The sequence below is a fragment of the Gymnodraco acuticeps genome, unplaced genomic scaffold (genome assembly GCF_902827175.1).
Source record: "Gymnodraco acuticeps unplaced genomic scaffold, fGymAcu1.1, whole genome shotgun sequence".
Lineage (NCBI taxonomy): Eukaryota > Metazoa > Chordata > Actinopteri > Perciformes > Bathydraconidae > Gymnodraco > Gymnodraco acuticeps.
The window spans coordinates 4,080,187-4,107,198 of NW_022990590.1; the positions used below are offsets into that span (position 1 = coordinate 4,080,187).

A 27,012-nucleotide genomic window follows, 5' to 3' on the forward strand; every position below is an offset into this window, starting at 1 on the left:
TACCTACGGAGAGATCCACAGTGGAGTCATCACAGAAATGGGTGTGATTTCAGAGAACAATTTGTGTGTGTGTCAGGCTATGCGTGGGATGAGTTCACTGATCGGCCTAACCTCGACCCAACATCGTTGAAAATGTCACATCCTCATCAGCAATTCTGTCAATTGCAAGTGTCAGATGCATAACTCTTCAGTGCAGAGGTGTGTGATGCCATTTTATTTGAAACTACAAGATAAAACAACCATTTTGATGGTGGACAATGGATAATTGATACATTTGCACTCTGTAATAGACTTACAAAAATCATTATTTATTTTATTTAACTATTTCCTCATTGACTCAACACAAAAAGCTGTCATGTTGGTATATACATTTCATTATGGAATATGCTAATATTTAGCTTTTCTTTTGGGAGTCATGCCATAGTTCCAAGGGGTCATTTTTACCAACGTTTTTGGTAAGTCCAAATAATGTGTCATTGCCCATGTGTCAAAAATAAATGCCCATTATTATTTTCTTTGGACTAGTCAAAAGTCTAAATAACAGACTGTCAAAACAATGGGCAGTTTTAAAGCAGCAATACTATGACTAAGATGTACTACAGTGACTTCAAGAGACAACTTAAAGAAAAAGTTTACCAAATGCTGTTGCACTGCCTCCTTATTCAAAATGTGCTGATGCTGAACTCTCCCAAAAAACAGCAGCAGTGGAGCAAAGCAGTGGGAGATCAGAAGTAAAGAGGCCACAGTGCTGGAGTGGAGAAACGGGCAGACTATAATTGACTGTCAGAAGTGCCATCTCCTCTCAGCGCGAGTGAAAATAGTTTGAAATATGCTGCGTGATGCCCCAAAGAGCAATAACTGGCTTCATTTGCTTCAACTGACACCTTCCAAGTCTCAACAAAGCCATAACGGCCGTCTTGACAGAAAACTAGTATAACAATCCAACTGTGGGTACCATCTTTTCCTTTCTATCGTCCATCGGATCAATCTAAAACCAAAGCCTCCCTATTACTGCTTCCATTCTCCATCTATCAATCCCTACATCAAACCGCTGATGGAGTTTAAGAGGATTGAAAGGAGAACCACGAACATCTTATGTTTTAGATAATCATGTGGCATCCATGATGGCACATCCATGATTAATACCTCAAATACCATGACATCTAGCGCATAATGAAAGGATAAAATGCATTTGTACTTGCACCTCACCCTTTCATCCATCAAGGTTGGCAGTCATTGATTTAGTCAGACAAACTCCTTTTCTGTGAGCTTGCGTTTTCCTACGATTATCAGCTTTCACCTAAGCGCTTTATGATTGTGTCAGTTGCATTTGCGGAATCGAACACCCTACACTTGGCAGATAAATAATGACTTACCCTTATAATCTGAGGCCAAGCCCAGGCAAGTGGGGGTGGTCTTAATACGTTTACAATATAATTCAACAACAATCATGTCGTCCCATGACATTTTTATAAGAGGAACTAAACTGGGACGCTAAAAAAACAGACTCCTGAATCAATAATGAATATGTGGGGGAATATTGATTATGTGTTCTCTGACCTTCCTAATGTGACCGATTGTAATCATTCATAATGAATAAAAGCACTATAATTTTTTCGTTTGGTACTGAAGGCCCAGGCGCCCCCTTGTTTGAGGATACTTGTGATTCTGTTTTATCTCCTTTCCTGTGAAGATAGGAGAGATTAGAGTATACAACCTTTAGGTTGTACAAGACACAAGGCCTATAGAAACACACCCTTAAAAGATCATTCCTTGTACACCCCTATCAAGTCTTTTCAAAGTTCAGAAAGACAGAGAGGAAACCACTTTCCCAGTCTTTGTAACAATATATGGATAACAATTCATTTAATTCAAACTGTTTGCTAGCATGGCTAAAAAAAAAATGATTGATACCAGGACAGCAGAAAGTCCACACATTATCTGCCGTAGACGGAAAACCTGTTTATTTAAACCACACCTTGGACAATAAAATGAAAAAAACAAACCTTTGCAATTCTGAATGTAGCACTTAAAAAGGCTTGGCTTATTTGAAGCTAATGTACTTGCCAGTTTCTTGATGTTCTGAATTTGTATTCTCATGGTTCATTGCACTTATCGTTAGTCGCTTTGGAATAAAATTGAAATGAAATGTGATGTAACAACAGGCCATATTGACAGACATGGGGCATTAAGGTACGATATTCCTTTGTTGGAAAGGAATAGGCTGGGTGTTATATACTGTAGCAACACCTCACATTCTTTAAACTCAACATACATACACTTGTGTTTCTAAATCAGTTAAGTCACACACATACAATCCATATATTTGAATCCCCTTTGATTGATCACTTGTCATCCTAATGTTTCAGAACCATCATCCAGGCTTTAAGTAACAAGAACAAGTCGAGAGTAATGTCTGTCTCAAGGCCTATCCCAAACCAAAACAGAAACATGTTTTCTCAAGTAACACAGTCCAGTCTTGGCACTTAAAACTGGCCTGCTGCACAAGGAAATAAGCCTCCAGAATAGCAGAGAATGGTTACCTGAAACCATCCAAAAAAACTTCCTGGGGATGGAGCTACAATGTTGAGACTTTACAATTCATTCCAGATGCTCAGCCGACCGTCAAAACTCCACATTATCTAATCCATCTGGAGGGTCTGCTACAACTTTCACATTTTTCGCAGGCGCTCCAACTATGTCCCAATCCTGGCTGTGAAGTTATCATCTAAGCAACCAATCAAGTGCTTCAATATTTCATTATCGCAAAAGATTTTCAGTCGGCTAAAACATTTGCACGAATTCCAAAAAAAAGATTTATGAGCCATTCCATGTGGGAGCACTTAAAAAGTGGCCCTGTGCCCACATTTTAAGCACCACAGAAAACAATCTATAACTGTTAAACTACACGCCGTAGTGAAGAGACAGCACAATCTAAATACAAGCAAGGTGAAACCATCTGCTGACTCCAGTCTCAATGTCACAGCAACCTAAAGCAGAGAGCTGACAGGCAGAAAATCCAGATGAACACCTTGTTCCTCCCAGGCCTCGAAAAGAAGCTGATGAAGAGGTGTTCGCTCTCGGAGTTGCTGACTTTTGGCAACCTGGGACTGTTCCACTGTTGAAGGTCACTGGGTGTGTGGCATTAACAGAATCGAAATGCTGATGGTGAGTTTATGGTGCAACCTCAGATGGGTGTTTGTCACTGTGCCACCTGAGCCAAGTAACTCTCCTGTGTCTATTGTTTGCATCTTAATAAGTTGTTTAGATGTGACATATGACACAGATCAATAAGGGTCCTGCCAGGGGTGCAGTACTGCTCATTAAAATCAAATGTAGCCAGTTAAGGATATGCTAAAAAGGTCAATCAAGGGTACCTTTGATCAAATGCCCTCTACAAGCTGGGATGTAGAGGGTCTTGTTTTGTAAATCAACTATTGCATATTAAGATAATAAATAAATATGCAGTGATTGGCTAAATGTGACATTAAAGTAGTATTTAGAGGATTTTCATTTAACTAAATGTCTGTTAAGTCATTATCTATCGCCGAATGGGGTACCCCAATGGTGATTGAGACTATGGCCCACTGATGTAGAATTGCTCATTTATATATTTGAAGTCTTTAGAACTAGTTGTTTTGAAAAGAAAGCCAATTATTGCCAGAGTTCTCAGTTTGCTAATAGTTTTGCTGTCTACTGTATTCTGGGACCTGTAGTGCTACACAGCTTTTGCAGTTACCCCCAGTAAATAGTGTGTGGATAAATCCGCCAGGACTAAAAAACTTACGGATTGCTGCTTTAACTAAATACTTGGAGCTTATAGCAATGTTTAACTGAATTAAAAAAAAAGGTTATTTTCAGTGTTTCAGGCAGAGAAGTACAATTATCTGCTTCTAATGATAACTGATGCTCAAGTGAATTGTTCAAATAAGTTAGTAAAGCCAGTTTATTAGTCAGTGAAATTGAGTGTTACTCGCACCACAGGAGTACATTCCTGGGAGATAAACCGACACACACTCGCACAGAGATGACCTAGCTCTTGACGGGATATTTCAACACGGGTCATCCAGCATGAAGGCCGACTATGCCCAAACCTATCCCCTATCCCCCATCCCCCTACCCCTTCCTCCCCTCCGCTTCAGTGACTGAGACGTAGGCGCCGTCCACTCGCCCCACTGATCATTGCTGTTGCCTAGGCGACTGAGCAACCCAGCCCCTCCAGCATCCCGAAGCCTAAACGATCGGAAAAGAAGGACCTACATCATTTAGATCGGTGTAGACGTAAAAGGCAGACGCGGGGGGTGAGAAAGTAGCTAAAAATTGTTTGTGAGATAACAAATACGACACAACAGTAAACAACCAAACAATCAAATGTTGAAAAAAGGCACCAGCATTAGTTATTTTAGTGCTAGCTCTATAACCTCATTCTGTCTGCAGAGCACAGCGGTGATGGGAATAATCGGACAGCCTATCAGACAGATGCAGATGGAGGGAAAGGGAGGAAAAGGGAAGCCTGTTTGGTAAGGAAACACAAAAGCGAAACAGAGACACACGCTTTCCCATCTTCCTGTTCCTCTTTCCGTGCGGTCCCATTCCTGCTGTGTCACAAAGAGGAGAGAGACCCACTTCCTCTTTTGTTTATCCAGGAATGTGGGACGTCCTGACAGGCTGGCTTTTCATTGACAGTGCACAGCTGAGAGTTCCCCCTGTGGCTCTTTCTCTCGAACTCTCCTGTGTGTATCTATGCGTGTGTGTTTCTACTCTCTTATCTGTGTTATCAGACCACCAGGCCTCCCACAGGCAGACAGGGAGCTGTGAAACGCAAGCCAGAGAGTGCGCTGCGCTCCGGGGGAAACTGTCACACTAAATGCTTGACACAACTCAGTCACTGTGAAGGAATTCTTCAATTGAATATCTACAAAACTTAGCGTAGTTAGTGGAAAAAAAAAAAGTTACCACTCTGTAGTATATTGAAAACTCCAAAATTATACACTAAAGCACATGATGTCAGCATGTCCTTTTGAGTCACTTAAAAAACAATCTTTCTAAGCATGTTTTAACATGCAATCCTTTTACTTTTAATAATTATAATAATCTTAGACTTGTAATTTGAGTTTAGTCACCAAGAGTAGCTTGATTGGGCACCTTGTAGTTGTTGCCCTACATGAGAAAAGTACAAATGTGACCATTTGGGTGAGGTTACAAAGAACTTCTCGCAGCGCAGAAACATGAATCTGAGTGTGGACAAACAGGATAACAGCAAAAGAAACTTCCTATTCCTGTTAGGCGCCCTTTTTATAGCCCCGTAGACACACCACACAATGACTTGAAACCACAGCTGAGAGAAAAACACCATTGTGTTGTTGAGCCTCTGGTTTCATTTGAAACCAAAAAGGAGCTCACACAGAGAGGCCAGGGCTCTCTTTGACTCGCTGGTGATTTGTTTATTTAAGGAAAACACAAGAGATACCGAAGGCCAGACTGATGCTTTGAAGAAGAAAACTAGCTATGAAGATTTTAGCTTTGATCCTTTCTCTTAAAAAGTGATCCCAATTGATGTTTTAATTCAAAACGGTATAGTTGACTTTTTCAAACTTTTTGATAGTTCACTTCAGAGGGAAAATGACCAACGGCTTCGGTCACACATGAATGTAAATATCAAGGCACTGCCTAATTTGCATTACTGTGATAAAATGCACAGACACAATGGTGGCTGACAGGGAGGGCTGGTTTATACAGTTTATTTGTTAGCTTTTAGGTCATGTCACTCCCCAAGGGTAAAAGAAAGGAAACTGAAAAGAGAGAGCGAGACAGAGAGAGAAAAGCCTCTCAATCAGAAAGGGGAAAAGTTCACTCTTATATTAAGACAAAACACACATACAAATGCCAGTTGCTTAAAAAAAAAACAGTTCAATACACAACATTTTTTACTTTCTCAGTGAGTTGATTAGAACGAATTTGAACCTAATTTGGTTTACATGATGACTCAACAGAGTGACTAAACATGGCTTCTTAGGAACAGCGAAATACACATGAAAGCACATGTAGGAGGTCAGTGCAAACTGTCTCTGGGGATGTGAGTGCAACATCAATCAATCCATTGTGCTGAAGCTCCGATGAGTCTTAATCCTCGGTGAATCACTAACCTATCGAACTGGTTTCTGTAAGCCACCCGCAGCCAAAAGGACTAAAAGGCTCATAGTAGCTATAGTCTGAAAAGTACTAAGAAATTGGGACAGATCAAATTAATGTAACTCCGCAACATATTGGAACTAGAAGATGTGTTGGGCTAGCTGACTAATTACTGTAGCTGCTAAGCTAATTGCTAACATGCTAGCGGGGACATACTAGCATTAGCCAATCACAATAGCTGCCTGAGTTTCTTTTTTTCTTTTCCTCTGTACTGTGCCGTTTACTCACCCTTGGCGTGTTATCACTGTGCACCACTTTGTTCAATAATTTATACTCAAACAGCGGAGGGTTAATTAAAAGTGGATGGTGCAACAATGCTAATAAGCCAACCGCTTCTTCTACATAGGACTTTGCAACGCTTCATTCCCTACAGTTGTAGCACTGTCAAGCCACTTTAAAGCGTGATTTTGTGGGTCAAAGTTTACCAAAGTTGAGCTCAATTTAAAATACAGATTATCTTCAACCTTTTGTCCCGATGTTGGTGCTTTTATTGGAATTAAATGTATTTCACCGTAAAATGTGGCCATTTAAACACTGGTATGATCATGTGTTTAGGTATAGGGAAGGAGAGGCTACTGTAAACTTTTTAGTAATGAAGGTACACTAATTTAGTGTAGGGCTGCTCAATTAATCGTATTTTAATCGCGATTACGACTTGCAAAGATTACGAAAATAACGTAATCGAAATAAAACGATTATTTTTTTATTATTATTACTTTTATTTGTTTTGGTTTTTCAGTTGAATTATACTTAAAGTTCAGGGTAATCAACTGTTAAAAACATACTGTTCACATTTTTTTTTCTCCAATAAATGGATGTTTTCAAAGTCAATGAATAATTGCATTTAATAAATCGCAATTACAATTATTGACCCAAACAATCGAGATTATGATTTTTGCCATAATCGAGCAGCCCTAATTTAGGGTGCCGCCTCCAGCAGTCCACAGAAGTCAGGCGTGATTTAACATCTCGCTGGCCTCTGGCACATACACGAGGATAAACAAACACAAATACCAGTATGTGAGAAAGTGAAAGAAATGGAGACAGCGGCTGCATAAATGTGCCAGAAGTAGCCTGTAGCCATTGTTGCCTTACTAAAACATGTTAATAAAATGTATGTTTTATTTACTGCACATTTTATAATATTGCATTAATGTGCATGCGTATGGTAACTTACATTCAGTCACTAGAGCCAGATGGCATTTGTTTCCACTACTTCTGACTCAAATAGGTCACCTGTCATGGGTTAAAACTCCAAGTCTTTCATTATATTGATGACATCATGGGCACGGAAACATTTCTAACTCACTTGATGAAAAGTATTACCCTCTGTGCAACATGAGCTGCTACACTGTCCTTTCAAATGTGGTAAAACAAGCTACATTTGTTGACATCAGCCTGATCCTTTCTCCTTCCCTGTCCACGTCTAACCTCGCTCTCTGGCTTGTTTAGAGACACTTTATCTGATGAGTTACAAACATTGTTCCTTCAAAACCATTTAGTGGCCCAGATGCCAGAAGATGGTGTGAGGGTCTGTTAAAGGTCAACAAGCATTATTGCAGAGAGGCTCTTTATCAGTTCATCTGGACAATGTCAAAGGAGACCTTAGCTGTCTCGCTTGGCCACTCTGTCTTCATTTCACACAGCTTTACTCAGTCTGTGTGGTACTATAGCGGAGCCTAATGCAAGTTCTCTGTGACAGCATCATATTTCAGGCGGTCTTTGACTGGGACAGAGTTCTGGGACCACCAAAATGAATGTGGACGTTACAAATTCAGGAAAATAAAGTGGTGCAGCTTACACATTTTGTAAGTCGACCAGGAAGTTAGCGTCGGAACAGGTCCCGCAACAAAAAGCAATGAGATTCTACCATTGGATTTGTGGCAAACGCATGTTTACTTTTTGTATGTTTTATTCAGCAGGATAATCGCCATATTAACACTGTTTATGAATTTTGAACTGAAAGGCAATTGCCAGAAGTAAAATCCAATTGACTACATGACAGTCGCATGAAGACATTTAGTAGTCTCATTTAATCACTTGTTATCAACAGCTTCTTTTCAAGACACATAGAAGCTCCAAACAATTATGAGTTGGGTATTGGTATTTTATGTCGTAGAACAAAACATTAAAATCACTTAAGCTTGTATTAACGACACCTCATTTCAGGTCTCTAACCAAAAACATGTTCAAAAAAAAATCTTGACTTCCAGACAGGGAGATTCAAGAATTGGGAAAAAATGCAAACTCATTTCAGTGTTAAAAGGACTCATTCCTTCACCACTGAAGTCACTTTTTAAAAAGATAATGAACACAGTGCTGCTCAATGAAGCCCCTGCTGTTCTTTATTGTTTTATTTCTACAGAACAGAAGCCTTCTCACGCATTACAGCACACACCATGTCCGAGTAAACATGCACACTTAGAGCCTGTATCCCCAAAGGAAGAGGAGTAGGGGGGGGGGGGGTTCAGCCGCGTCAACGCACAAGAAATTCAATTAAGCAGACAGCAGGATGTCTCAGAAAAACCAAACCTCCTTTGAGCACAATATGCCCTCCAACAGTCCCCCACTACTCCACCTTGCATCTCCCTAGCCAACCCCTAACCGCTGTTCAGACACTCCCCCAACACCAGTGAGACCCATTGAGGGCCCCCTTTTATTCACTCCTCTCCCACTGCCCCTCTTGCCTCTAAAGAGAGAGACTTTCAGATTTACATTTGCCAGAAACATTTCAAATGTGTCTGAAAATGTATGAAACAGAAGCCTCAACCAACTGGTCTCTTTTACTCCTGGGACAGAAAACACATTCATCCTACTCCTCTTCTTCCTGTCTGTCTGTGCACGTCTGCAACCGGACAGATGCTGTTCATTTAGCACTCAAGTGGCAATCCTTGAGCTAGTCTCCTAAATACCCAGGGGGAGCAACTGGCATTTGGACAGCATTAAATAAAAGCCACACTGCGGACCTCACACTGCAGCCACGTCTGACCTCACAACATGGTTACTCTGCTCAGATTTCAAGCAGCCAATTGAGTCAATCTGTGCCAGTGAAGAATGCTCTTACTAGACAGGCCTGGAGTAGCTGTGTCAAACTGCGAGCAATTACATTTCTAACCAAACAGGTTTTTAAAGGGGTATTCATTGCGAACAGTTCTGGATACAGTCAACTTATGAAGTGTTTCTGCAGGTTTCAACAAGTTTAATTTGGAACTTTTGGGACAACATAGAATGAAATGTAATACCCATTTGTATGTTGAGGCCACACTAGAAGTTAAAGGAGCAATAGTAGCCTATGAATGAAAACAGACCTAGAAATACTTCCAGTTCATGATTTTATTGACTTATTTCAACAATACAAAAGTCATATAAAACAGTGATCAAAATCTTAAATGTAAGATGCCATGGTGACAGTCCCCATAAAGATAATGACACACTCAATGGATGACTGAGTGGAAAACCATTCTTCACTTCTTCAGCCAAACAAAAAAACTATTTTGATGACCCTCTTAATATTTGCAGATAACATTACAGAAGAGCGATCATTTTAAAAATCGTATTCAGGACAACTTTATACTATTTTGTTGGACCTAAATTGAATTACAGACATCGTAAAATTACCCACGGTGGCCCTGTTATCTAATAGTAGAATAGAATCAATGTAGTATTGCTCTATTGTTGTTTTTTATTGATTGATATCTTTGGCACTGTCAACAGCAGTCCTGTACTTTCCCGCATGGACTTGTTTGCAATTATGTAAGAAAGATTTGTGATGCTCAGCTCTGTTAAAGACAAGATAGCATCAACGTCATCATCAATGTGTTGGTTTAAACAATGAAATATAATAAACCTCCTCTCAAGTGAGGCGGGTTTTTCCCATGCCGGCGTGTCATTGTGTGTGTGGGTATTTGTATCAGTGATGAGCACAAAGAGCCTCAGGGGCACACAATGTCACACACATCGGGCGAAACAGTGGCTTAGAGAGGTGCTAGGCCTCTACAGACACAATATTGCTGTTACATAATGACAGCCAAACACCGCACCAAAAATGTGTGTGTTGGCATGTGAGTGTTTACGGATTAAAAAGGGCTGTTTTTTTCTTTCGTGCTTGTTTCCATTATTTTGTATTTGTTCACGGTTCACTTCACGGTTTTTAAAGTCCACAGTGTCCCGGAATGTCCGATGGACAACGTGACCTATGTGATCTGATTTGAAGCTGCTTGCTTTGAGCTGCCCCGTCCTTGTAAATCAGGGGAATAAATAATAAAGTTTCAAATGGTTGGGGGATTTTTTTTCTTCCCATGAAACATAATTTACTCCCCTTGCCAAACAGATCGTGGCGATGTGCTAGCTAAACGAAGCTTAGTGTCCTCCTGTTCCATCAGGGCATTTTCATCCCAGCTTCACGCTTTCAGCTGTGTATTTAGGTCTTAACACAGGGACATTGATTTTCTGGTCCCATGCCATGCATTTCAAACGGGCCCTAAGCAGACATGAGTGCTCTTCCACAAGCAAAAAGGCAACAATGATAATCTGCGAATGACCCCTAAAAATCAATATGCCTGTGTCCCCTTCTCTAAAAGCCATTAAGATAAGTCCCATTCCTTAAGGACCACAAGTGCAGTGACCCAAATCAGTGCAGATTCAAATGATGGGGTAGCGTGGGACTGAAAAGGCCACTTAAGGATACGGTGTGTGCATAGTGTGTGTGTGTCATAATCACCCCAATCAAGACCTTACTGTGAGGTTAAGCCAAGACCCCACATGCTGCTAATCCCTCACAGCAATTTTGATCAGCATATGGTGCAATCACCACTGACTGTATTATATATGAGGAATGAAACTGAGGAGATGAATACAGATTCATCTCCTCAGTTTCATAGAACCACATAGAAGTGTAAGGAATAAAGTATCATTTCAAAAGTTGTATGTTTATGTTTTATGTCAGGGGTAACTTTTGGTCATCTATCCAACAGTTTTGGCCACATACTTAGATGAAAAAAACGATTGACATTTGACCAATGTTTAAAGGAATACTTTAAACACAAATGACAGTTTCTTTATCAATTACTCTCCCTGTGTTTCTTTGAATTCTGGAAGACTGGATTGGATTTACTTGCACATCTCTATAGAGAATACATTTAATTTTTGTTTTTTTAAAGTCTAAATTACTGGGGGTAGAAGATGGATGGTTTTACAACAGCAAAACTATATCAAAATCTGTTTACAACTCTTACATAACTTGTGCAGTACAATCCAAGTGTAATTTATGCAGTCATATGCTCACTACTTCACAAACATATGCATTTTCAATTAAACTTCTCTAATTATTTTACTTCAGACTCAAACAAGTGTCAGACGGTTTATGGGGGTGTTTAAAAAAGGTACGTTTTTTGTGAAAATGCATGCTTGTTTGAAGAGTAGAGAGCATATAGTTAAATGAAACTTGGATCATACTGCACAAGTTGTGTAAGAGTTTTTAAATGGATATGTTGATAGTTTCCAGTTGTTTAACGCAGCACTCATTGACCTCAATTCCTCAAGTGTTTTCTCCAGTTTTTAGAAAACAAGTCTTTGAAACTTGGGTGAGTAATTGATATACTTTTGGTCATTTTGTTGGTGATATGTTGTTTTGATATGTTGTAAGGCCTTATTGATTGGACTCTGGGGCATCACTGTGTTAGGTCTGCCAGGACAGCCAGGTGTGTTTCCACAGGTGGATAGAGTGTGTGTACTCACCATTAAGTCCATTTGGGATGCTCCTGTGGTGGTGCGGTGCTGACAGGTCATCCATGGACCTCCTTATGGTGGTGCCTAGCTTACTGCTCTCTGTGGCGGGCTTGTGTATGTGGTTGTGATTGTGGTGATCTGGGCTCCCAGCACTTCCTGTGCTGGATGTGCTACTCCCATCTCCAACATCCCTGACGGTGCCGGTGCCTCCGTTCAGGTTGGTCAAACTGGACTGACTGTCTATTGAGCTCCTGGACCCCGCTCCGTTCCTCTCCTCATCCAGCATGAGGATGATCTCCTTCAGCTCAGAGTTCTCCCTCAACACGGTGTCCTGGTTGGCTTCCAGCTCCTTTAGCTTCATCATGTAGTTGCCCACCTCCTTCCATATGTTACTGGCAGTGAAGCGGCCGAATCGCTGCCACTCCCGGGACAGTTTCTTGCCCTTCTGTCGGTCGTCGTCCAGGAAGCAGCAGAGCTCCCGGAGCTCATGGTTGTCGTCCTGCAGCTTCTGGTTGATCTCCTTCAGGCTCCGGATCTCGTGCAGGTGCACCTGCAGCCTCCGGTTGATGTCTTTCATCATGTTGCCATGATCGATCATCAGGTTCATTTTCTCGCCGTCAACCTTCCTTAATCTCCGGACCAGCTCCTCTTTGCTGAACCGAAGCACCTCCTCGTCCGTCATCTGGCTCACCTCACCCTTCGCTCCCTCGGACGGATTTTTAGCCATGGCTGTCTCTGGCTGAGTCTCAAATCGTGTAAAAACGGAGGCTTAAAATGTGCTGTCAAAACTAATTCAACAGAGCCTCAGTTGCGGGATTGTGTTAAAATACATTGTCCAAAATATGAAAGCATCGTTATGCCCTCCTCTTCAACAGGCCGATAATTAAAAGGAAATATTAATGTGATGCTATGGCAACCCTAGATGAACTGAATGCCCTCGCTAATCTCGTAAAGGAAAACCCTTTCTGCAGCCTATTTCTAAAACAAATGCTCGTACTCACATTCCGTCAATAACAGAAACACATGATTTAAATCGATTAATTACCATGTACTTTCAATCAGGTCCTGGTTCCCATCAACATTCCCATAGCAATGTGCGCCCTCTCCTCTGGACATCGCTCCATTCAAACGATGGTAAACAGAAAGCGAAACAATTCAAATAAGCAGATTTGAGGTAAAAAGTAAAAACCGTCGCGTAAACATGAGCCAATTGTAAAGTCCACTTGGTGCTCTCCTGTACGCGTTCACCGTCAACAACGCTCCTCGGATAAGCTTCTTTGCTGAAGTGGTGCGTTTGCGGACGGAGGATTCAAGCCTTTCCACTCAGCCTGCTCGGAATTAGCAGCCCACCCCCACCTCCTCCTTCTTGTCCAAACACTCGGGTTCGGTTTGAAATCATTCAAGAGGATTTCGGCCAAGACGGCCAATCAAGACGTAGCAGAGCAGTATGCAGCAGCAGGTAGATGAACAGCGCGGAGAGGCTCGCGGGGCTGTCAGGCTCAGCCCTCTTAAAGGAACAGACACCAGTTGGACTGACAAAAACACATCATTCTTTTTTTAAATAATTAATCAAAAAATACATCAACAAAGCCCTAGAAAATGGCTTCAAACTAATTGTAATAATATGTATTACCCTGACATAAATGATTCAATTACTAATTTATAAAAACGTCACTAAACACATGTTTAAGCATTTTGTGTATTTATTAGTAGCTAATACAAAAATAAATGTGTACTCTAAAAAAAGTAGTTTTATGAGAAATTGTAATCAACTTTTAAACAATACGAATTTATCACTGAACAACCCTATCTTGTGACAAAATATATTACAATTAAATAAAACTAGACACCATCTTGCCATGCTATCACACTAACCTCGACATCAAATAGGGCCAGGGCATCCATGGGCCAGAGCCGTAAAGTGGGGGGGCCAATGGCCACCTTCTCCATTTCCTGCCCCACTGCTTCCAGTGCCCTTGCTCAGACCACACCCATCTTTGAACACCTTAAAAGGTAAGTGACACCATATCGTACCAGGGGCAAAAAGTGATGGGGAAAAGGGCCCCTTGGCCACCCTTGCAATATCCAAGCCCATGTTCATACTGGACATTCATTTTGATCTCAGTTACACATCTGTAAAGTTTTGTGGTTGCTTCTAGCCAGTCGCAACCTTATTTATGTGACAGAATCTGTCAATAGACAGATATAGAAATATAAACAATGTAAATGACTCAAATCATTGTCTTTGCTAGTTCCCATTAGGGTAGGTGTCTCCAGGAGCACATTTTGAAATAGTGCACACACTACAATACTCATAAAGTGAAAAGAATACCAACGCCGCTATAGTGATTGGTAAACTTGGGATAAGCAAAGCTTGTGTTAACTTTTGATAGTAAATTGTCTGGGAATTGAAGTTTAACAGGTGCTTTTGACATTTCTTTGCAAGGTCACAGCGCCCCCCTGTGTACATTGTCAGTAATGCCACAGCAGGTTGACTACATACAAAACTGGGTATTAAATAAAATCATATTATCAGACATTCAAATGACCATTGGTTTATTAAAGTGCAAAACAAACACAAAAATAAGATTTAACCTTTTTTGCATCAGTAAAAATAATTTCTTAATAATTATTTTCATTTGTGTAAAGTTGGTCAACTCTGCATTTTAGCGTTCAAGGCACAAAACAAGCTCAGTGTATATGGAAGAGCAGTGAGTTAGAAATAAACTATAGATTCCAACAAGACTAAAAAAGCAGTTCAAGTGCATTCCCATATCCTCATTAGTGTTCGTAATATATCAGTAACTACCATAACTGTTTTTAGATCAATTGTTATTGTAGATATACTGCTATGATTAAATGATATCATTAAAACCAGCCCCATTAAAATAATAAGTAATAATACAATTATGCAGCATAAGGGTATTTTGGTTAAGGCAAGGGTACACATTTGCAAGCAGTAAACTAGCCTTAGCAACCTAATTTCACCACATTATAACCATCTTCTTATGTGACAGTACATTAAGACCAGCTATGTATTGTGCTTCCTGTGTCTGATAGAGCACACCACTCCACTCTTCGGCTTGAGGGTGCCATTGTCCAAGATGTCAAAGCTCTGTCCCGGTGAAAGCGTAAAGTCAAACCTCTGGATCAGCTTGGCCATTATCAATTTTGCTTCCATCTGCAATCGCCCCACCACCAACAACGCATTGAGTTATTTCAAGGTGTTCCTATGTTTTATTTGTTAAAAATATCGATGACTGTGTCACAACCCACCTGAGCAAAGTTCTGTCCCAGGCATGCACGTGGGCCGAGGGAAAAGGGGAAGTAGCAGTAATAGGGCCTTGTAAACAAGATAGACAAGACACATTAAGTACACACCTTTTTCTTGTAGAAAAAAGCATTATATGAATGTTGTATGATACTTACTTGGGAGCATCTGGGTGAAATCTGTCCGGATCAAATGTCAGCGGGTCCTTGAAGAATTGTTCCATTCTCCCGGTCGTATACGTGTTGAACTGAATTTCAGAATAATTGATTGAAGATTTGTATAGCATGTCATGTCAAAATGGTTTGTAAGTATTCAAAAAATATTTGTTACTGTTTTTTTTTTTTCAAAGTTATGGTTGCCATTGTCTGACACACACTTCCTGCTTTAGAGGTACTCACAAAACACACGGCCCCTTTAGGCAACTTGATACCGTCGATAACAGTGTCTTCCGGTATCGCACGAGTAGTGCCTGGAGCTATCGGGTATAGCCTCAGAGTCTCTTTTAGCACCTGGTGGGAAGGTTACAGTGTGAAGTGTACATCCTGAGTCAATTACTTAAAAACAATAAAGAATAAATTATTCAAGCCAAATTTCAGAGAAGAGGCAAGTTATTGATTCATCTATTCAAGTATAGTATTGCAAACTAATGCAGCTTTATTGGCGACGGGAAAAGATTCGGAAGCATTAATGTACTTGCTGTCTGTAGCCAATTTGCAGTCCTGATAGTATTGACCAATCATGTTTGGTTTGGGGCTTTGGTTGCATTCAGGTTAACATTCCGATTGGAGAGCACAAGAGGCAGAATGCATTGGTCGAAATGTGATCTTGGAACCAATCTGTAATTTCTATTAAGCTTTTTCTTGGTTTCATTTCATTAGATTTATCTGCACTTAAATACGGATATTTGATTATAGATTAGTTATTTACATTGTCTATTAACTCCATCTCGCATCTAACTGACTCTAACGTCCTGAACACAAAAAAGGGAATCTTAGCTAGGATATTGGATCTGGTATAAACTTCCCCAAAATATTTGTAGTTGCTTTCAGGAGCTAAATTGATGGCTGAGGAATTCTGAAATTGCTTAATAATATGGTTACTGGTCTACTGTAGATTAAAGTTGTATGTTTTAGATGACTTGAGTCAGAGAATGATTGAATTAATTAATAAATGGAAATAGGAGTAAGTTTCAAAATGGTTTTCCAACATGCTTCACTCCTAAAAAGCTTAACATTGTGTACCTGTGAGAGGTAGATCAGTTTTCCCAGATCGTCATAAATGATGATCTGTTTCATTCCAATTACGTCATCAACCTCGTTCTTTAATCTGAAAAAAAATAACACAACTGAAGAAACCATCATTTCCAAGCTGTAGTATGAAACTGTTTTGCACTGCATGTTTAAGCGCTATATAAGTAACATGTATTATTATTATTATTATGTTTTGTTCTTACTTCTCCAGTATGTCAGGATGTCTTGTCAGTTCCTGGATGCAAAAAGCCAGCTGATTGGCAGTTGTTTCTTGCCCTAAAAGGTCAGAACATTACCTTTAAAATGTTGCTAATTTTGGATAAACAACACACAATTAAGTGATCCTTATCTCTTAAAAGAACATTTCGCCCCAATAAATTGTAACATTTATTAGCCAAACTTAGTTGTGATGATAATAATACATATACATGAGAACTTACCGATGTCATTATACCAAAAATATAAAAATATTGAACCTCAAATCTCTAATAGGTAACATTAAAATGTTGGGTGAAGTGTTCTTCTTATTTTGGAGCTTTTTAGACAAAGCAGAAACAACACAGACTCACCAGCGATGAAAAATGTCACGAAATTGTCCAACATCAGCTCCTCATCTTCTGAAGTCATGCTGTCCTCTGGGAAATAAGAAATTATATTTGAAGAAGTAAACCAATGTGGAAGCCATCAGCTATAACTGATAAATAAGCCATGACCCTGTTAATCAAGATCAATCAAACAGACCTTGATATGAGCAGTTGTATGTAGGAACTGTTCTCTTTCTACCACGCTACCCCTAAAACCCTGCAGGAGCAAGTGTGATTCTACCCAAGGACGGGTTGTCTCTTGTTGATGGTTCATAATTAACCGATACCACTAACTCAGTTAGCATCAAGGTGCTAGCTAATGTTAATGTAATGAGTAGAGATGGCAGGTGTAGTTCGGTAGAAAATAGTTTGTACATGCTACTGCTCACAACAAGGTCTGTGGATCATCTTTAGAAAGCGGGTCATGATTTCTTGAAAAAGACCTTGCTGTTGAGAATTATAAAGAAATGTTAATCATAATTTGAGAGAAGGCAGACATCTCTATGGAAAATATCCCACACTTAGTAAATCACACAAACACAATCAAAACTAACAAATAGTACTCTAATATGAATTATTGATTTTGGGGTAAGTGGTGTCTCTGAAATGATTGAACATTACCTTTGCCAGCTGTTTTGATGATCTGTGTGAGGATGTCCTTCGGGACGTCCTCGCCATTTAGCATGGCAGTCTTTCTTTCATTTATCCACTGAGTTCCAGTTGCGCGCAGCAGGCGGCAGGCTTCCTTCACTTCTTTAATGAACGGTTGGTTCTTGGGATAGTACTAAAAATGCAACAAATGTGGGTCTCACACAGTTTTTGTCATAACCACATAAACTCCATACAAACTTGCTGTGAAGTCATACTTGAAAAAAGATGTCTCTGATGTTGTAGACCATCCCCTTCAGAGTTAACTCGATGGCTTTAGTAAACACTGACTTATCCTTAATTTGGTCTAGATCCACACCAAAGGCAATCTGAGTGTCAAAAAGAAAACAAGGAAGTCTTTCAGATTCACAACCTTGTGTCACATGCAAGAAAAACGTGTTGGATCAGGGCTAATGAAGTCTAGGCTGTAAAACCGTGATATAATACCTTAGCGATAACATCAAGGGTAACAGAGTTCATCAATTGGAGCATGCTGGCCTCCGCTTGGTTATCAGCGACATCTGTCAGTTTTGTCATCAGTTTCTCTGCCCTCTCATCGAAGTTGTCCATTAGACCTCTCAGATACCTGGAAATAAAGGTATTTTGGGCAGAATCTAAAATGACTGCAAACACTGCACGTAAAATAAAAGTTCAGCAAATATTTGTATTGTGTCGGTTTGTGATTATTAAATAACTTACAAGCTGCTGAACGCTGGGTCCATGATCCGGCGCTGTTTATACCACTGTTCATGATCTTGTGCTGTTAGCAGGCCATTACCTAGGAACCTTGAAAAGAGAACATTAAAAAGAAAGACTTTCAAAAAGTTCAGAAATACACATCACAAATAACACTTGTAATCATTATTACTTCAAAGTTCTTGTTGCAGTATTTATATCACTATGATATGAACAGGAGCGCTAATCTGACTGTGTAATATATTACCTCATACCAAACAGATTGCCGATTTTCTTGTAGGCATTATCTTTCGGATACTTTGGGGACATCAAGATCTCCTGAAATGGAGCCATCAAACGAGGGTACATTGAACGACAAGGTGTTATACTACCAGGGATAATGCATCTCCGTTATTGGCAATAAGGACAATAGATGCTAAACTTTTGCACAGTGTTTGTGCAATGCAACTGACACAATTACCATTGCAATCTGTTGGTTGTTTACCTTGGTTCCCTCTGGGCTGGTAACAAGGACCATGATCTGATGCAGGAAATTTATCCTGCAAACAGGCCCGTAATTCGCAGACCTGTAAATTACATTTTAATTATGGGCTTGGATTGCAAACAATACATCTGGTTACACCCAAAGGCGGTCACGATATCAATCAGGAGTAACAGAAGTAATGACAACTTAAACTTGTGGAAGCTGTATAGACAAAGAGTAATGGAAATCACACTCAAATGTAGTTAACAAACATTAACTTAGTAGGAAGTAAGACACTAGCCCATTGAAGCCTAATGGTCAACATGTAGCCTACACGTAACGTTATTTACGTACTGGTGGTGCCTTCGACATAAATTGACAATGTTTGCACAATTACACACTGTCTAGGCTGAAAAATCTCTTATGCTTACCATTCCAGAAATGTGTCATGGATAACGTCACCATTTTTCAATGCCCTCAAAAACGTTGGAATATGTCCGAGGAGAAAACTGGGTGATGTGAAAGCAAAAAGTGGCATGTTTGACATCAAAATAGTTAGAGCTTAATTTAAGAAAGATAGGTGACGAGAAAACAAGTAGTCTAATTTAGCGTTGGAATGAACACACGTTGAATAAGCTAACTTTAAACAACGACCTAATTGACTTACTTGTCTCTCGGTGGCCCAGGTATGTAGTCATATGCCATATGAATGTATTTCATGTACATGCAGAAACCAAGGAACGCTATGAAAAGCAGAAACAGCAAAAACAAAACAGTCCAGCTCAAAATCACATAGAAAACTGCCATTCTGGTAACCTTATGCTGACAGTCTAAACACAATCGTAAGTGTCGTCGGGTCTTGCAACCTCGTTGCTGTTACCGATTAACTGGTGGCGGAACCTTCTTATTCACACGGAAGCGATACCCGATTGAAAAAAAATTGTAGTCAAAGACTGCAGTGGATTTGGCTCCATAGCTCAGTGGTTAGATCACCAGTCTTTTAAACCATGGGTCGCGAGTTCGATCCTCGCTGGGGCATGATAAAAAAAAGTTGTGTTGAGTAAATTGTGCCAAGTGAAAATCACTTACCTGATGTAAGAGGACCATCTGCATACATCATAGATGGTATAGCATTAATTCAGAGTCTGAATGAATCAGGTTTCCAAACATTCAACGACCTTGCGGAATGTGTTCTCAAAAGAATATTTTCATTTCTATCAGGAGAGGCAAAAATCTGTTGTGTTGCCATGGTTTTTGACCGATATGACCACCCAAACTCCATTAAGCAACAAGAGAGACAAAGACGTGGAGCAGTTGGAGATGCAGGACCAACACATGTGATCTCAGGGCACACTAAAGTGCCAAATTACAGGAGGTACTTGAGTAGCAGTGGAAACAAGGCTTTGCTTTCTGCTTTTGTTTCCAATTACATAACCCGTACTGGTCCATGTAGACTCACAGAGGATCAGACGATCATCTTGGCTGGAGGTTTTGAAGATACAGAAGAAACCAAAATCATCCTAAAGGACAGGGTGGAGAGCTTAGTGGATTTGATGAGCGACCAAGAAGAGGCAGACACCAGAATAATGCTACATGCCATCCACCTTGCAAAGACATACAAAAGAGTTATCATCAAATGCGATGATACCGATGTCCTTGTGTTACTGTTGTATTATGCAAGTTGCAGCATGTTTGGCTCTGCTTTAGTCCTGATGCACAAAGGCAAAACAGGCAAAGAGAGGTTTGTGCCCATCAAAATGATCTGTGAAAAGCTAGGGAAAGCCTTATGCCAGTGCCTCCCAGCTTGCCATGCACTGACAGGGTGTGATACAACGAGCAGCTTTTTCAAAATTGGAAAATCAACTGCTTTCACAAAAATGCAGAAGCATGTGGATGAGCTGAACGGTGCTTGCATTAGTGTAATGTAATTTCTGTCTCATTCTATGATATCTCTCCTTTTCTGTAGGATGTATATGTTTATGTATATATTTAACATTGATGTATGTTAATGTTAAGGCACATTTTAAGAATGATAAAAAGTAGTCTAAATCCTATAGGCTAAATGTCTTTCCCTGATATACCTGGTTTAAATGTAAGAACAATAATAGACTTTACAAAGCAAATTTGACTAAATGCTGTGTATGTATTTTGAATTTATGGTTTAATTTTAACTAATCTTTGATTTGTTCAGTCAAAAATGTTCATTTATGTTATATGAAAATGCTGTCATGCAAGCCTGTTGGCTCACAGTAGGCCTATCGCCATGTTAATTCAAAGATTAACTAAATATAAAGATAAATTCATTAAGAATGTTAAAGATGGGTTTATTATTATATATATTATATAAAAATAATTATATTAAATCTTGTTTTTTGCCTTAATCTATGGTCTGTGTCCTTTCGTTCATCCATTTACACCTATAGGGCCCATTCTATTTGTCAGTTTGAAGACCTTGCTGCACTAGCAACCTGTTAGGAGCTGGTGACAGAAGAGGTTACCAGCCCCTAATAGTCAAATAACCAACTTTTATCAAAAGATAACACTCTTTGGTACATATAAATAAGGTTTTTTGGGGATTGGTCTCCTAACTTTAATAATGACAGAAAAGTATAAACATACCTTTTGGATTTTTCCTTTCAAATTGCATTTCCGCCTAAATTGTATCAGTGTTTGATTGTATATTTTACAAAGATAGACAAAGGTATTGGTACAAAATGTGCTTTAGTGTATGCTTTGCCTCACCCTGAACATATAAACCAAAGTTGGTGACATTCTGATCCTTATTTCTAGATATACACGTGATAAGGTTGACATGGCCCCCTTCAGAGGAGCCTACATTTTCACTATCTTCGGTTATGGGAAGGTTCCATACATCAACCATATATTTTTATTTTGCAGTAAAATATTTGTATACAACAATCCGTTTCATATATTACAGATATTAAAGTAATGAAAAAACATGGTTGTGCTTTGTTCTACCTCGGGTAGGGGTATCTCGATAACTAAAGCCTTTTTGGGGGGTTTGTTCCTCTACTATGATGTTTTTCACTTTATGTAGCGATTTTGTTACCTGTTTGTACCTTATAGCGTGGTGGTTCGTTTAATTTTAAATGTGCGATGTTCACAATGTCGTAATGCCTCCTGGAAGCATAGAAACCTGCAAAACTATGCTGTTTATAAGCATAATAGATGATGATGATTGACAAATCAGATTCACACTAACTGTAATGTAACCATGTTTCCTACGGCCAGCCTTAACATGTCCACTAAGTAACATTTGAATGAGTTATAGACAGTAGATGATTATAGATATTCTTTTCACAACTTTTAGGAAAAACAACAAACACATATTAGTTCTAGAAAAATGAATGGGTAAACCATGTCTTTCGGCTGTTTTAGGTCACCGGGTTTTACCTGTGACCAGTTTATAGCCTTGAGATAATGTCTTGTGATGTGGTTTGGTGGTGATCTATTTTAGATCTTCTGATAGAATTGTCTCTGTAGTTTGTCAGGTCCCTTAAAATCTAAGCTAATGTGCTAACTAATTAATAAAGCTAAAGTTGGCCTTGTAAACCTCAGTTCACACACAGATAAAAGTTTTCACAATGTGAAACTTTTAACTAAACTGTACTGCCTCCAACCTCAGAGATCATCATCAGTTTCAGACGGGAAATTCCTCAGAAAACGTGGACAAATAGGACAAACGTTGCCAAACGGAGCATAGGACTACGTAGATAGATCGCACTTCACACATCACATCCCCAATGCTTTCACCTCATCTGGTGAAGCGAAAACCCTCCTTTGGTTCATACAATTACACACTCATCTCAAGGCGCACCGGAAGAACTAATTATTTGAGTCAACACAGCATTTCATATAGGCTTAACAAAGAGATTGACATAGAAGTGATAGGCCAAGTGATGCAGATGGACATTGTTGGGCACTTATGTTTGCTCGTCTAACTGTATTGGCATCATTGAACACATTCTAGAGTGTTAAAAGGTGGCTAAACGGTGGTGACAAAGTAAGCACAAAAGATGCATTGACGCATTAGTCTGTACATAAAACTATTTGTAACAGGGAATACAATGATTCATATAACTAAAAAAGCCATGGCGATACACATACTATAGGATTATTTTGACTTGTTAGTAACTTTTCAGAGTCGCACATTTACGCAGAACATTACCACTTAATTTAACCCTTTAACTTGTTAAGCCCCGAGCCTGTTTTTCAGGTCTCAGGCTCGAAAATGACATTCCCAGAAGAAATGACCATATCTTCCCTTCTAAAAGGGTTAAATTAATAATCTTTTTTCTCAAAGCAAGGTTACATCTGTGAGTCGGATGTAGAAGTGTCAGAATCAATATAGATGTTTTTATTTTAAAGTAAATTCAGATTGAACACAGTAAAATAATGTAAATTATTGTGTCCGTCCAAAAAAAAAATAATTATAATGAAAACCACCCTTGAATGATGGGATGGTAGACTAAAAGCTTTAGGAATCCAAAGTACAACATATAATAAGTACCCTGTATCAAGATTGATGCAAAACAAGTGAAATTTGACCTTTTTAGAGAGATTTAGCACAAAAAAACACTTCTGGGGTCATTTGGGTGGATTTTCCATATCTCTGGCCCCCCTTGCTCAATTTTGCTGATTGACATCTCTTTCTAACCGTCAGAGCCAATGGAATCGAGGGGAACTCCCACATACTCCTTATTTGGTAATGTGTGTATGTGAGACTGACGCATAGCCAAAACCGGAAGCTGTGATAACTCTGGTGGCTACCTTTAGCAGCTAACTTGTACTCTGCGATTTTTACATACAAATGCAATTATGGATTATAAATAATTTGTTCAAATCCACAGAAACATTATCAACCTATGGATTAACCGATTCAGCCGCGTTTTTTTCGTTTTAATACCATTGAACAAGTCTTTTGATCAGACAGCTACGGTGAGATGATCTCCCGTAAAAGCTCCGTAAAGGTACGTGTTGTGATGTCTGTGTTTGCTTCCCCTGTCGCGAGTTCGGATCACTCAATGATGATACTAATATCTAAATAATCTGTGGAACCTCAGCTTTAATCGGATATCTTGTATGTGCAGCTACGATAAGTAATAAGGGTATCTTTTATCTTGAGTTCTGTGCCAAAGTGCGTTAGCATTTTTCGCTCAGGGGTCATTTTGATGCTTCTTATGAGACTTGTGTTTTGTTTTGGTAAAAATGGTTTGTATCGTCAGTTAGCTGAGATTCTTCCCGTTAATCTGGTATAACACATTAATTGGTTCTTAAATATTAAGATGCCCTGAGACACCCCCGCCGAGGGGGGCTTTGGGGCTTAACAGGTAGTTCTCACCAAGAAAAAAGCAATGAAAAAAGTCTCTCATTTTGTATTTCCTTGAGCCAATAATACCAATCAATGTTTTTTTTTTACCAAAGGACCCCACAGTTTTTATGGTCAATATTGAAAAATTATAATAGCCAATGTATCAAAAATACATTTACAAATGTGAAAAAAACTAAATTAAAGTGCAGACTATTGCAATTATAAATCAAACTTGCTTCTTCAAAAAAAAACAGACTTGCTTCCTACCATAAAATTATTTAGCATCCATACAGTATTTATACAAAATACTGAAATATCATACTGATATATTTCATCACGTATATCATTGAATTACATTAAATCAACAGTGAATGTGTTTTCATTTAATAAAAATTGTAAATGTATCATCTAAGCATCACTAATTTTAGCACTAAATTTGATTTTAAATGTTCGGTAAAGCATGTTTTTAGCTAGTTAACAAATGAACAACAATAAATGGTCAGAAGTATTATAATTACATAATATACAAATCGCCCGCTTGGTAGATATACTTTTTGATAGTATTTAATAGACTTTTTCATCTATGATGGTGAATTCAATATGTTTAGAGCGTTGGACTTCAGGCCAGACAAAACATTTTAAAAAGGCCTGTGGCAAAATGTGATATATGACCATTTAATTTTTTATTGAACTAAATATTTTATGTTTTTGTACCTGTTATTCTTGGAAGTTTTACTAAAAGTATGACTCACTTTTGCAGGAACAACCTTTAAACATTTACACAAGTTATACACATTTACACAAGGAGGCTGTCAGGTCCCTTCTGATCACAAACTTTGTGTCCGTTTGATTGGATTAATCAATTTACTGTTACAAAATTATCAGATTAAATGCTAAAGATAAAAACTACACTGCAAAAACAGCCCTTCCAAAAACAAGCAAATATATTCTTGAATCAAGTCAGATTTTCTTGTATCAAGCTAAAAAATCTGCCAATGGGGTGAGCCAAATTTGCTTGGCTAGAATTCTTAAAACTATAATTAAAATCTAGCTACTGAAAGACCGAAATGGGCCTTGAAACTAGACAAAAATGAAAAATGTAAGCACATTTTGCTTATTACAAGCAATGATTCCTGAATTATTTAAGAAAGAATAACTTAAAATTAGTGTTTTGGTTAGCTCAATATAAGGTAGCATTTTTTAATAAGAAAAAAAGTAAAATATATTTTCTCAAAGTAAGAATACTTTTCTTAAGCAAAACATTCTTAACAAGATAATTTGACTTTTTAGACGAAAAATAAGAATTATTTCCCAGAAACAAGTTTTCTTTACTTTCTTAAAATTCCTTTTTTGCAGTGTAAATTGTAGCCTAATAACACATTTGATGGCCTATTTATGAGCTTAACTTTAAACTGTGAACAAAAGCAGGCCCCTTTTTTAAATGTAACAAAATTAATTATCTGAAACATAGAGGAATGTTATTCTGAAATTGAAGCTGTATGGGCAGAATAACAGTGGCTTTGGTGTTAATGTTAAGGCTTATGTAGTAAGTTGTGTTAACCAGCAGGGGGGGCTCTGTGTCAATTTCCAGTAGTCTCCCATCCCTGCTTTTTTTAAAACATGAACTGCAGACAGAAGGAAAATCAGTAAAATAATTATGTTTTCTGTTTTAAAACATGCTCCTGTATTAAGCATTTAAATGACAAAGCTGTCCATTTTTTTCATCCATCATTCATGCATCTAAGGCACCTAAGAAACCTCAGCTGACCTAAAGTACCACTTTCTTCTTACTTGTTTTCTACTATCCATCCACTTCTTCCACCACTTCATACCTGTGCATATTGTTCGCAATAACCTCCAAGCTTGTCTGCATTCTTATCTTAAAAAGAACGAACAATCATATTTTTGGTCCGGGTCTTGGCTCTGTGTAAACGCTGGAGGCTAGGGGCTGTTTGATGTTGTTATGGCTGGCTGTCTGCCGCCCCAGAACTACTGGATCTGCAGGCCCCTCTCATGTCCAAAGGTATTGTGTTGGCTGCTCTTTTGATTATATTATCAACAGAGAGAGAGAGAGAGAGACAGGGAGAAAATTAAGACTCCCACAGGACATGAGTAAACAAGCAAAAGTTCGCAGAGTGTGGCTCATCATAAGAATGTCAGTTATTCAGACTTCTCTGAGGATATTGATGTCCAGTGTTGGGATTATCGGGCTGAATATTGTTCTTGCCTGATAAAACAATTTGCTTGTACTCGCTCTGCAAACGTGAGGAGCATAACAATTATTGTGGAATAAAAGATTAGACATCACAAAAAAATTAAGGCAAGAGATGAGAATGTACAAGAATATAACAACGTACACAGTTTACATTTGTAGCCATGCTAGTTACCTAATGATGACAGTGTTGGTCATCTACTTTGCTCCAGTCTAAAATGATGTTGCCTTTAAGTTTGGTACAGACATTCTTGTCAAAATATCGCCATCATCAACTAAAAATGTTTAATATAATTGAGTAACTTGTCTTATGATAGGATACTTATAAAACAGGCTGTTCATTAACCGCAGCTGTAGTTTGTTTTAGGGCTAACTAGCATGTTAGCATTCTAACACACAACACACATATTTTACCACGTTTAACATATATGTTAAACGTGGTAAAACATACCTGCTAGACGTTAGCATGTTGACATTAGCTGGTTTTCCATACACATATTGCACATTTGGACAACATTTGGGCAAAAGAAAATGCCAGTAAATGAATGTCACCGTTTTCACTAAAATTAGTTTATGCGAAAATGGAAATGTGCATTATAAAAAAAGGGTTTAAACACATCCATTGCCTTTCTGCGCG

General features: G+C 38.8%; 2 protein-coding genes across 5 annotated transcripts in view; both read right to left on the bottom strand.

The window, feature by feature from the left end:
- The window catches only part of ccdc85cb (coiled-coil domain containing 85C, b), a 48,635-nt gene extending 35,255 nt beyond the window's left edge, over window positions 1-13,380 (bottom strand). For 2 of the 4 annotated variants that reach the window (XM_034228661.1, XM_034228660.1), the window contains exon 1: window positions 11,929-13,380. In XM_034228661.1, the coding sequence (XP_034084552.1) occupies window positions 11,929-12,646 (718 nt within the window). In that variant the 5' untranslated portion in view covers window positions 12,647-13,380. The remainder of the gene's footprint in view (window positions 1-11,928) is intronic. The other 2 variants (XM_034228663.1, XM_034228662.1) reach the window with 1 other exon arrangement.
- Window positions 13,381-14,454: 1,074 nt separating this feature from the next.
- On the bottom strand, window positions 14,455-19,699 carry LOC117554294 (cholesterol 24-hydroxylase-like). Its single transcript, XM_034228668.1, has 15 exons — window positions 19,499-19,699; window positions 19,263-19,340; window positions 18,853-18,934; window positions 18,616-18,686; window positions 18,372-18,458; window positions 18,120-18,258; window positions 17,891-18,001; window positions 17,646-17,808; window positions 17,010-17,075; window positions 16,644-16,716; window positions 16,432-16,516; window positions 15,589-15,699; window positions 15,349-15,437; window positions 15,196-15,262; window positions 14,455-15,100 (listed from the first exon to the last, which is right to left on the bottom strand). The coding sequence occupies exons 1-15, from the start codon at window positions 19,636-19,638 to the stop codon at window positions 14,951-14,953; spliced, it is 1,512 nt and encodes a 503-aa protein (XP_034084559.1). The 5' UTR covers window positions 19,639-19,699; the 3' UTR covers window positions 14,455-14,950.
- Window positions 19,700-27,012: the final 7,313 nt, after the last annotated feature.